Source organism: Bos indicus, chromosome 7 (assembly GCF_029378745.1).
Source record: "Bos indicus isolate NIAB-ARS_2022 breed Sahiwal x Tharparkar chromosome 7, NIAB-ARS_B.indTharparkar_mat_pri_1.0, whole genome shotgun sequence".
NCBI lineage: Eukaryota > Metazoa > Chordata > Mammalia > Artiodactyla > Bovidae > Bos > Bos indicus.
The window spans coordinates 44,567,669-44,580,622 of NC_091766.1; the positions used below are offsets into that span (position 1 = coordinate 44,567,669).

At 47.8% G+C, this 12,954-nt stretch overlaps 1 protein-coding gene across 4 annotated transcripts in view; it reads right to left on the reverse strand.

The window, feature by feature from the left end:
• Nucleotides 1-12,954, reverse strand: part of FSTL4 (follistatin like 4) — a 660,210-nt gene that overhangs the window by 39,473 nt on the left and 607,783 nt on the right. For all 4 annotated transcript variants that reach the window (XM_070793583.1, XM_070793584.1, XM_070793582.1 and 1 more), the window contains one exon: nucleotides 11,058-11,178. In XM_070793583.1, the coding sequence (XP_070649684.1) occupies nucleotides 11,058-11,178 (121 nt within the window). The remainder of the gene's footprint in view (nucleotides 1-11,057; nucleotides 11,179-12,954) is intronic.

Genomic DNA, 12,954 nt, shown 5'->3' on the forward strand with positions numbered 1-12,954 from the left:
ACAGACTAAGATGACACAAGAAATGTTTAACAAAGACCTAGAGGAAGTAAAGAACAAACACAAAGAGATGAAAAATACAATAACTGGAAAGAAAAATACACTAGAAGAGATCAATAGCAGAGTAAATGAGGCAGAAAAATGGATAAGTGAGCTGAAAGACAAAATGGTGGAAATCACTGTCATGGAAAAGAGTAAAGAAAAAAGAGAGAAAAGAAATGAGGACAGTCTAAGAGACCTCTGGGGCAACATTAAATGCCCTAAGAAAGACACTTGGCACAGCTGATGCCAGAGAGAAAAAACGAAATGCACCAACATTCACATTACAGGGTACCAGAAGGAGAAGAGAGAGACAGTGAACCTGAGAAAGTATTTGAAGAGATAATAGCTGAAAACATCCCTAAAGATTTGCCATCAGATCCAGCAGTCCCACTCCTGGGCGTATATCTGGAGAAAACCATGATTCAAAGGGATACATTCACCCCAAAGTTCATTGCAGTGCTGTTTACAATAGCCAAGACATGGAAGCAACTTAAATGTCTATTGACAGATGAAGAATATGTGGTATAATTTATAAGCCATTATAAAGAATGAAATAATGTCATTTGCTGCAACATGGATGGACACAGAGATTATCTTACTTAGTGAAGTAAGTCAGAAAGAGAAAGGTAAATATCATATGATACCACTGATATTCAGAATCTATAAAAATGATACAAATGAACTTATTTGCAAAATAGAAACAGACTCACAGACTTAGAAAATAAACATATGGTTAACAAAATGGAAAGGTTGTGGGGACGAATAAGTTGAGAGTTTGAGATAGACCTATATACCCTATTATATTTAAAATAGGACCTACTAAAAAATGACCTACTATATAACACATGGAATTCTGCTCAATATTCTGTAATAACCTAAATGGGAAAATTTTTTGAAAAAGAATAGATACACATATAACTGAATCACTTTGCTGTAAACCTGAAACTAACAAACCTAACACTATTAATTAACTATATTCCCATACAAGGTAAAAATAAAAGATATTGATGGACCTAGAGATAGGAGAAGTAGTCAAAGAGAAATGTCATATGATATCACTTATATGCGGGAAAAATGATACAAATGAACTTATTGGCACTCACAGACTTCAAAAGCAGACTTATGCTTGCCAGGGGGGGAATGTGAAGGAGAGGAATAAATTAGGAGTTTTGGATTAACACACACATATGGCAATCCACTCCAGTATTCTTGCCTAGAAAATTCCATGGACAGAGGAGCCTGGTGGGCTATAGTTCATGGTGTCGCAAAGAGTCAGTCACAACTGAGCGACTGAGCACATAAATAAAATGGGCTTCCCAGTGGCTCTGACCATAAAGAATCTGTTTGTAATGCAGGAGACCTGGGTTTGATCCCTGGGTCGGCAAGATCCCCTGGAGAAGGGAATGGCAACCCACTCCAGTATTCTTGCCTGGAGAATCCCATGGACAGAAGAGCCTGGTGGGCTACAGTCCATGGATTTGCAAAGAGCTGGACACAACTAAGTGACTAACACTTTCACTTTTCCAGGTGGCACTAGTTATAAGGAACCTGCCTGCCCATGCTGGGGATAAAAGAAGCAAGGGTTCAGTTCCTGGGTGGGAAAAATCCCCCGGAGGAGGGCGTGGCAACCCACTCCAGTATTCTTGCCTGGAGAATCCCTTGGACAGAGGAGGCTGGCTGGCTATGGTCCGTAGGGTTGCAAAGAGTTGGACACCATTTTAGTGACTTAGCATGCATACCATACCATGTATAAAACAGATAATCAACAGGGACTTACTGTATAGGACATGGAACTTTACTGAATATTCTGTAATAACCTATAGGGGGAAAGAATCTGAAAAAGAATGAGTATATGTCTAAGTAAATCACTTAGCTGGACACCTGAAACTAATACAGCACTGTAAATCAATTATACTCCAAAACCAAAATAAAAATTCAATTAAAAACACAAAAAACCAAATACACACATAAAAATATTAGCAAATCAAATCTAGCATGGAATTAAAAGAACATGCTGGGACCAAATATAATGTGCTTCAATGACTATTAGGAACTCTGTAATTAATCATATCCAAGTCAAAGGCAGTCAAAAAAGAAACACCATTTGATAATCTTGCTAGACACTAAAAGGCATTTGAAAAAAAACTCAAAATCCATTTCTTGCGGGGAAAAAAACCTCAATAAAATATGAACAGAATAACATTTTCTTCCAACAATGAAGAATATCTCTATAAAATGAAAGAATGGCACCATTCTTTTCAGAATGGTAAAATATGAAGTGGGGAAAAAACAAAAGAGGAAAGGAGGTAATACCAGACTGCCAACATTTGGTGGGTGTTATTGTCAACAGAAGGCAAGAAATGGGAAGGAACAAATATTAAAGAGATGGAGAAAAATGATTCTTTGTTTGGATATGGTCCAGATAATGAACCAAAAATGAAAGGTTTTATTTATTTTTTTTCTTTTAAAAAATAATTTTATTATTATTTTTTTTACTTTACAATATTGTATTGGTTTTGCCATACATCAACATGCATCCGCCACAGATGTACACGTGTTCCCCATCCTGAACCCCCCTCCCACCTCCCTCCCCATACCATCCCTCTGGGTTAAAAGTGAGTATTGTAAAGGGGCCAGCACCCAAACAGAGAAACTTATGTACTAGCAGTGATGAGACAGAAAACACAGCAGACTGAAAAGAAGGAAATTATAACATCTCCCTGAAGACATTGAAAAAAGACTTGAAAAACTAGAGAGACATGGTCTTGGGTAGGAAGGCTTACTGTTGTTAGGACACAAATTATGCCAAACGTTTAATCTAATTCCAGTTAAAATCGATTGGTGGGGTCTTGACAAAACAATTCTCAAATTTAGCTAGAAGAAAGAATGTGCAAGAATAGTGGAAGAAATTTTGAAAAACATGTCATGGTGTGGCATTTTTTTCATACCAGGTATCACGAAGTATTTCAAGAATTACAATAGCTAATGGGGGAGGGGGAGAGGAAGAGGGAAAGGGAGAGATGGCAGGGGCGGTGGTGGTGGTGAGGAGGGCTGAGGGAATTCCCATCTTTGAGTCTAGCACCACATTAATGGTCTTGGTTGATTTTACAAAGTCCTGTCAACTCAATATTGTGCAGCCATTTATTAACTCTTATCCCTTGGAACACATGGAGATCAAATCAGTCAATCCTAAAGGAAATCAACCCTGCACATTCATTGAAAGGACTGATTCTGAAGCTGAAGCTCCAATACTTTGGCCACCTGATGTGAAGAGCTGGCTCATTGGAAAAGACACTGATGCTGGGGAAGATTGAGGGCAGAGGGAGAAGCGGGTGACAGAGGATGAGATGGTTGGATGGCATCACCGACTCAGTGGACATGAGTTTGAGCAAACTCCAGGAAAGTCAAGGACAGGGAAGCCTGGCATGCTGTCCACGGGGTCACAAAGAATCATACAGAATTAAGTGACTGAATAACCACCAAGTGTCAGGTATTACACACAGAGCAGTGAAAAAGACTGGCCCAGTCTCTGGCCTCATGAAGCTTTCTGTCGGGAGGAAGGTGAATAACATAATTGCTAGTGTGATGGGCATGGCAGGAAGGCGAATGGGGACAGGGTCTGGGAAGACTTATCAGAATAGAGCACTCAGATACACTCTGTCCACCTCACAAAGGAAACACCAACCTCCCTTCTGCATGGTGCCTCCCCCTCTATTGACAGCAGGTTTGTCCTGTGGGCTGTGGGTTTGTGGACTGCCCTCCTCAGTGAGGTACCCGGTGGCCAGCACTGGCCTTGAAGACTGGCCTTTGCCACTGCCCTGAGGTCTGATGGGACTCTGTGGACCCATGAAGTGGTCAACCTGAGCATGTACTTGCATCCCCTGGTGGGAGGGTGGGGTGGGGTGCTTGTTACAACAATGCTGGGCCCACCCCACGGTATTTTGATTCCAGAGGGCTAGGGGACTGGTTTTTACTTGTCAGGTTGTAGGTGAGATGCTGGGTCAGCCCCGATGGGGAAGCTTTCACAGATGGACTGAACTGAAAAAGGTGGGAGCGTTGTAGAACAAAACAAACCCTGACTGAAAGTTGAAGGTGTGGAATCATCCTCTCAAAAACAAGGGTCTATTTGCTGGGCAAAGACACTGGGCCTCCAGTGGCAGGGGTTAGAAGACGGCTCACGGGTGCCGAGAGGGGCACCCTTGGCCAGACTGGAGGGCTCCAGTTGCTGAAGCCATCCTGGGGTCTACAACCACTCCTCTTCAGACCTGTCTGTCTGTCAGACTAAAGATGGGCCTCAATCCTCAAGTGCTCCGCCTCCCAGTGGCTCCATCCCCAGTCTCATCTCCAACTCAGGACCACCAGGACATTTCTGCTCACGCCCTTGGTTTGGGATCCTGTCCATCTTCACAAGAGCTGAGGTCTCTGGGGCATCCCTTATCCCCAAACCTGCTATTGTACCTTCTAGAACTCATGTTCCACCATCAGCAAAATATCCTCTCTCCTCAGACTGTTCTGTGAGTGTCCCTTCAGCTTCTCGCTCAGATGGAAGCCTGGTGACACTCCTCCTGCAGCCCCTTAGGTGGATGCGGCTCCCTCGCCCCTTTGTCCCCTACCCCATAGGCTTGGAGGTGGGGCAGACCCTCTCTTTCCCTTCTCCAGAAAAATGCCGGTTTTGAGTTTTCTGTCCCAAGAGCCTCATTCCTAGATTCCATCCCCTCACATTTCACCCAGGACATTATTCCAGCACCTTTCTTTCCCTCCTGTATCAGTTCCCCATTTCAACTGGATCTTTCCTATCAGTCCACAAATGCTTTTAATTTCCATCTTGGGGGAAAAAAACCCAAACATCTTTACCCCTGCTTCTCTCCCCAACTGTGCCTTGTTTTTCTTCTTAGAAATACCCTGTAGAGTTATCCGCACTTGGTGGCTCTCACTTCTCTTCCCCCTAGAGCCAGCTCCAGCAGACCCATCCCCTCAACACCATGGAAACATCTCTGCTCTGGGCCTCAGTGACGCCCACCTCCACTGACCTAATCCAATGGCCAGTTCCTTGTCCTCATCTTCCCTGACCTACCTCTGGTTGAATTCAGCATAGCTGATCACCCCGTCCCGGATACCACACTCCTGGTTTTCTATCTCTGTGGCTTTGTCTGTGCCTTCCTGGCTGCTCTTTCTCATCACCGCACCCCCCATCCCCACTCGCCCCAAGGCTCCCAGTGTCATCATGCTCCCTTGCTCCATGCTCCTTTCCTTATCTGTCCTCCTTCAGCGTCTACCTTGGTCCATTGACTTTAAACACCACCTACCCTGTGAGGCATATGGCATTTCTTCCTCCAGTCAAAACTCTCCCTTCAACTCCAGACTTAGATACCACACGGGCTACATGACACCTTGTCTTTATCATGTCACCACCAGCTCCTCATCTTCCTTCCCCAAGCCTGCTCCTTCACCCACCGCTCAGCGAATGGCCACTCCTCCTCCTTAAAGACCGTTTGGAGGCATCTGTGACTTTCCCACCACATGGACACGATGTCATCTTTTCAGTAAGGCCTTGACCTGCCGTCCTACCTAAAGTTTCCAGCTTTTATTGGAGTCTCCTTATCCCCTCCTGTTTAAAACATTTTCCCCCTTAGTATCTTCCACCCTTTGACTTGCTCCACAGGATGGGGATTTTGATGTCTCCACTGCTGTGTTTTCAGTGCTTAGCCTGGTGAGTGTTACGGAAAGAAACTCAGTAAATGCTTGTTGAATGAATGACGATCCTGAGGATGACGTGGTGTTGGTGGCAAGGCAGGGTGGAGGGGGGGTGAGGGTGGGAAGGGAGATTCTTTGCCAAGGGAACAATCAGTGCAGGGCAGGGGAGTCAGGGGGGCAGGGCAGGCATGTCTAGGAGCGAGGTGTTCACAGGGTAGGAGCATGTGGGAGGGGTGGGGCGGGGCCCAGGTCCCAGTGTGTGTGCATGCGTGGACTCCTGGGCATGGAAGCTGCTGTTGCCCCTCTGAGTGGAGGCATGGGCCTCCACTCCCATGGTTCCTGAGAGACTGGCATGGCAGAGGCCAAAGTAGCACAGCTCAGCCAGCAGCAATGGGAAGGGGCCCTGCAGACTAACCCAGGCCCCTGGGCTAGATCAGTGCCAGCGGCCTCCTGGGTCTTCCCAGCCCCACGCCCTGCATGGTGGAGTGGAGGGTAGGGTGGCTTGTGAATGGAAGCCTTGACCTTTGCAGAGTTGATAACTGGTACTAGGATGTTAGAGGGAAAAAATAAAACCATCTCATCATTTGGGTGGGCGCCTGGTCACTGCTTACCAGACCCAACTGTGTTCCTCAAGTGTGAGGGGGCATCGCTAAGGCTGAGGTGGTATGGACCAGGTCTGAGCGAGCACTGTAGCCAGAGCCATGGATCCAGCCTCCTGCCAGGAGAGGGAGGGCCTGAGAAGAACCCTGAGCAGGGAGGCATCCAAGACCTTGGTACATGAGGTCCCCGTTTGGGTAGGTTCCGATCAGAGAAAAGTCCTGCATATTCTTTGTGAGAGACCCTACCTCTCCAGGGTAGGGCTGGGTGGAGATGCAGCTCTCTGCCAGGAACAAGGCAAAGCCCAATTGCTTTCTTTTGGCCCTGATCTCCTCTCTTCCTTTGTGTTAATTCACACACCAAAATCATTTGAAATTAATGTTGTCCTGGGTAAACACATTCATTTCCTTTTAAATTTGCAAAACCTTCCTGTGAAAACATTTGAATACATAACGCAACGGCACATTTTCTTTGGGAAACATTGATCATTTCCAAGGCGAAAGGCAGCATAAATATGTCTTAAGTAAGAGGCACATTCACAAAAGTACCAAGCTGCAGTAATCAACAGATTTGGGAGATTACTATTGTGTTTTGGGAATGAATTGTTACTTGTCTGAACTGTGGGGAGGTCGAGGGTGTTTTTAATTTAATGGATTAATCATTTGTCTGAAGTTTTTCCTCCTTCTTATGGAAGCAATGCAGGAGGTTTGCATGAAGTTATAAATCATGTCAGTGTTTGGGTCTCATCTCTGGGAGGCCTGGTCTATGGGGAAGTTATACTAATAATTTGAGAAAGAAAGGAAATAGTTGCTTAGAAGTGTTCCCTTTAGCAAACCAGGTCAAGGCAGAGTTCTGGATGGAGAAGCCCCAGAAGGCATCCAGAAGCTCAGCCGGTATGTGTGGTCCAGTCCCTGCCACCAGGGAATGGAGCAGCTCCAGGGAGAAGTCTATATTTTATTCCTGGCCTGGCAACTTCCTCTGGATTTGATTTTCCCATCTGTATAATGGGTTGCAAGCTCTGTGAGCACAAACCATCTGTGTGCACCAACTATGGTTAAAATATGGTTTGAGACAAAACAAAATCTCCCCTATATCTGTCCCATCCTGGACTTTGAATTACATCTTTCCAGGTATTTCCCAAGCATTTGACACATATCCTATCTCATCAGGCCTATAAGGCAGGAGGTATATTGTTATTCCCATTTTACAGGTGAGTTTACCCACCTAGGATGTATGTCAAGGAAGTACCAGCACTAGGATTTGAACTCAGGCCTCTCTAGCTCAGAGTTCATGTCTTGACCTATGACAGAGGTGTCTCCAGTTTGGGTCTGCACTGTGCCTTGGGTGGAACAGCCTCACCCAGTTTCTATTCGTCTGAGTGGTTTCCCATGAATGATTTCTCTGTCTCCTGGGCCCATCAGCTACATACTTGGCGCGCCTGCCGGTTACCTGGAGAATTCTGAGCCTTCTGAGAGGCAGGGCGCTGGCCAAGGCCTCCCCTCCCCACTTCATCATCCTCCCGTTGCTGTCCTCACTCTGACTGAGGAGAAGCTAGCAGGAGGAACTGACATAGAACATCACTCCCTTTGTGTCCCAGGCACTGCCTTGGCTCAAATAAGCCACAGGCCCTCTCCAGGCCAAGAGGAGACCAAACTTCACCACCTGCAGCACAGCTGGGTGACCACACTTAATTCTACCCAGGTTACTAGGGGACATCTTTCATGCTTTTGACTCATGCTGGGGATGAATGACAAAAAGGAACAAATCCTACAGATGAACCTGTTACTGCTCTCTCACAACTTCCTAATGAGATGACCCAGCAAGGTAGTGCTGCTTCTGTACTGAGCACAGACAGTGCCTTCTCTCCTTCCCAGTCCTTCTGCTTGGAAGCCCCCAAGTGCACTGCCTCTGTGAGTTTTCCCCAGCAGCCCAGCCCTCCTGACCCTGGGACCCTGAGCAGCATTGGTGTCTGCACAGTGGTCTGCTGAGCCCACCTAGAGCTGGACGACCAAGCTGTGCAGGTCACCAAATCAGTCCTGCCAAGGGCAGGGGCTGCCTTACATCTGCGCTGTAAGTCCTTCATTGGACGCCTGCTGCTTCTGACCTGAGCTCAGCACCTGGGGCAGGGGTGGGCCAGGCAGGTTTCCTGTTCCCTGTCTGCGACACTCCCCACTCCCGCAGTGTGCCCCCATAGCAGATCAAAACCAACCTGCCGGCTGATCACACCTGGATTCTCCAGCAGCCACAATGCAAGGGTCCAGAGTGAAGGGGCGGAAAAGCCATCAAGAGTCCAGGCTTTGGTGTCAAGATCTATTTTGCTGTTACTAATTGTAGGGCTAAGGGTCCTGGGCAAGTAATTTAATCTCTCTGTAGTTTCCAACCCCTAGTTTCCTCCTCTGTGAAGCAGAGAAGGTGCCCAGTAGGTATCTGGGAAACGTTCCTACTGTAATTGTGTCTTTCATGCCATTCTACTTTCAACAGCATCTTCCCATCTTCCCACACAGGTAGGATGGTTTACCTTCTCAGTCAACACAGTAAGCTTCACTTCCGGAATACACTTCCGGAAAACCTCGTGTCTTGTCCCTGGTCAACCAGAAATGAACTCACGTCCTTGGGAGACAATACTGGGTCTACCTTAGTGCTGTCTCGCATGATGAGTTGCTTAATGGACCCAAATGCCACCCCAGTTGCCGGTGGCCAGCCCAGCCCAGGGACCTCAAGGGCTCCTGGAGTGAGGCCCACCCGGATAGCCTAGCCTGACCGCCATGGAGCTGAACACAGTGCACCATGGAATGAGGTAGAAAGCCTACTGCAAAATACAGAGGTCCTGGGACTACCCTGGTGGCTCAATGGTTAAGAATCCACATTGCAATGCAGGGGACACGGGTTTGATCCCTGGTCGAGGAACTAAGATTCCACATGCCTCGGAACAGCTAAGCCCACAGGCCACAACTCCTGAGCCTGTGCACCACAACTAGAGAGTCTGGGCCACAGCAAAAGATCCCATATGATGCAATGTGGATCCTGACTGTGCAACGAAGACCTGATGCACCAGATAAACAAATAAATAACCAATTTTAAAATTATTAAAAAAAATAGAGGTCCCAGTGTGCTGCCTCTGACACTAGGACTTCACCTTAAAGAGAAGCCTTAAATCTCTCAGCAATCAGAAAATGGATTTCGAGTGGCCTCTTTCTGGATCTCAGCACGGAGGTTTTGCTGTTTCAACTTTCTGAGGCCACAAGCAGCCCCTTTAGCAAGAGGCTGGCGGGTGGGTAGGGAGGCTTGAACAAAACTCTCCAGCTGCACAGTCCACTCTCCACTCGAGTAGTGACAGGGAGCAGCCTAGTCTCTGCTTTAAAGCCAGCAGCACACGGTGTCCACGGGCCTGGGCCCTGCTCCCGGATTCGGCACTGGGAGGGAGGAAATGGTTCATTCCCCATCATGAGCTCTATCTCAGAATTCTGGGGGAACACGAGGCAGAAGGATCCCCCAGCAATTTGTGTGGACCTGCAATTTGTGTATTGAAAGTATTTAAGATCACAGCATCTCCTGCAGAAGCCTGAGGTGAGGACAGGTTCTCACTCGTGAGTTACTCTGGCTCCTGGGCAGATGGATTCCCCCACCCAGGCCCCTCTCCCCACAAATTTGTTCTGGAGGAAATGAAGGGGACCAGCCTCAAGCCCTCTCCTTGTGCCCTCGGTTCTTATGGGGTGGGGGTAAGATGTGAAGGGTTGGATGGAGGATCTGGGAATTCTTGATTTCCCATTTTCAGCTGGTCTGAGGACCAGAGGGAGCTGTGCCAAGGCACATGGAGTTGTTGTGCAACCACTCATTTACCAACACTGTACAATGCTGGGTACCACTTGCCAGCTATAGATGGCAGCGCTCTCTTCACACTGCAGAGCACACAATCTGCCCCTGGAGTGACCCAGACACTGCCTACTGGCTGCACACACAGATTGAACTCTGAATGCCAGCCTGGATGGCTCATCCAAGGGATGTTATAACTAGGAACCTGTGTGTTATTTCTGATGAAATCCAGAAACTTCACTGTACATCTGGAGTCAAGCCAACAAGCATAGCCACAAAACCCCAGAGGATTAAGTATGTCCCAGCTCAAGGGAAATACTAATAAAATATGACTTAGGCAGTATGAATATAAAAATCCCTAAAACATCCTCTAGGACAAATGCAGAGGCAAGCTGGGCTTACTCTGTTGTCCTTAAATGGCTTGTCACCCAGGATCCCAGAGGCAAATGATACTGAATCTTGGGTTGCAATGATCCTCAACACTGTGTACGCTTTATCTCAAAACAGAAGCCCCGGACACTGGCTGGCACCAGGGATCTGGGGCTGACTTGGAGCTTTCACATTATTCTCTGGTGCACGGACACCCTGCTCAGGCTTGCTCAGGGTGGGGCCCAGCTGGGCATGGCTTGACATGTCAAATTTCCCTGGGGTGCTGACCCACCTAAATGACTCACCCCTCCCACCTGGACTCACTTCATCAGAGGAGGCTTTGGGGAAGAGCTGGACTGGGAAGTGAGTTAGCAGACTCTGCCCCTGCCCACCGCCCCAGTCCCCCTTTACATATGGGAGAAATGGGACACTTTGGGGTCAGGTATTTCTTCAAGAAGGCAGAATGCAAGAGAGAAGGAAGGTTATTCTGAGCAGCCTTTGGGGAACACGTTGGGGCAACAACATGCATGGAGCCATTTACTAACCATTCACCTGCAGGACGTGGGTCTGGAACAGCTGCTCGTGGCCGGAGGCGTGGCAGGTGTAATTGCCCATGTGGATGGTGGTCACCTTGGTGATGTAGAGGGAGTCGTCCTCTCCGAAGTCCTGCTTGGGCAAGAAAGCAAGATTGGCTTCTCTGTTGAGTGGGCTGGGAAGGACAGCCAGATCTTGGGATTTGCCAGAAAACAGAAACCCTGCAGCTGCGAGGACGTCCTTTCTGCCTGGCCCCTTGCTCAGCCAGAGCTGCCTGTGGGGCAGCAGGACCGCCGTGTCTCCACCGTGCTGCTTGCCCAGACCCTATTCGTCATTTTACGACCTGATTCACCTTCTCTGGGAGGCCTGGCTGAATGCCTTCCCCAGCACCCTCCATCTCCATTTCTACAGCTGGCCTCCCCTGCCTTGCCTGTTAATCCTGCTGCTGCTTGGCTGGTTTCTTGGACTCTTGTCCACCTGTTGAGATGCTCTGGAGGGCGGCCTCCTTTGCAAACTTTTTCTTAAAAGACTGGATAGCAAATATTTTGGCTTTGTGGGCCACAGGGCTCTGTCAACTACTCAACCCCGCCTTGAGGCATGAAAATAGCCATACTGATACCTAAATTCATGAGTACCACTATGTTTCAATAAAACTTTATTAAAAAATGGGGTGGGCTGCATTTGGCTCACAGGGTATGGTTTGCTTATCACTGGTTTAGATCTTATCTCCCTCCCCAAATAATTTCAGGCAGCTTGCAGAGATCTGGGTAACCCCAGAGAAGGAAAACAGAACACTTAGGAAAATGAAAGCAAACAGAAAAAAAGGGCAGGATGTAAAAGAGAGCAAGTGGGGCCAATGACAGGCGTTCCATGAGAGAGGGCTCAGTGATAAGCCTTGTCCCTGTGACATCCGCAGCCTCACTGTGGGGTCCGATTTGGCCAGCATGTGGGGATAGATGGGCAGGAGGGAGCTTCGGGCTGATCAAAGTCACCTCCTAAGCACAGGGCATGAAGCACTCCCCCAGGGGCTTTCCAGCCAGCTGCCTCTTCTGCAGAGCCCTGCGCAATGTTGGCCCTATCCAGGCACTAACTGCCGACAGGCTGGGGATGGAATTGCCTAGAGTTTCAGGGAGTTTGGTTTTAGCTACCAAACATGTCTGAGGTGTGGTACTCAGAGCTTATGGGGCAGAACAGATCCTGACTCCCCGGTAAGAAACGGGGCTGGCAGCACTAGCTGCAAGGAGTGATGGGGGAAGTCCGGTGCTGCACTCAGGAGACTCAGGTTTTAGCTTGAACTCTGTCACTGACCAATGTCCCCTCATCCCTCTGGGCACTGGTTTCCCCTGTCTGGAAGCTGTGGAAAATTCCTATGCCCTGTCTGCCGATGGGAAGCATGACAGACATGGGGCTGCTCCTTTTCTTCTCATTATTTTTAAAAAAATTATTTATTTTTAATTGAAGGATAATTGCTTTACAATACTGTATTGGTTTCTGCCATACGTCAACATGAATCAGCCGTAGGTATACATTTGTCTACTTTTCTTATTATTAACAGAAGATGCAAAAGTCTTCTTGACCCCTTGGAGACAACACTAAACCATCCCTCCTGTTATTTCTCTTGTCCTTCCTGAGCTCCCTTCTCCCACGGAAGCAATTTGGTGGCAGGAGGGACAAAGGCCACTAGTCAGTGTGGCAAGGGCCCAGTTACAACCACGAGTCCTTTAAGGAGGCTTTCTGGCTAGTTAGCCTAATGAGGGGTGCAGACCAAGTGAGGTCTGGGTTAAGGCCGAGGCTAGAAGGTGGAAAGTGGATGCATGCAGCCTGCTCTTGGTGTCAAGGAAAATGATACTCAGAAGTGCTCCCACTGGGCCAAAACATTGGAGAAGGCTGCAGGAACCCTTAAGAGTT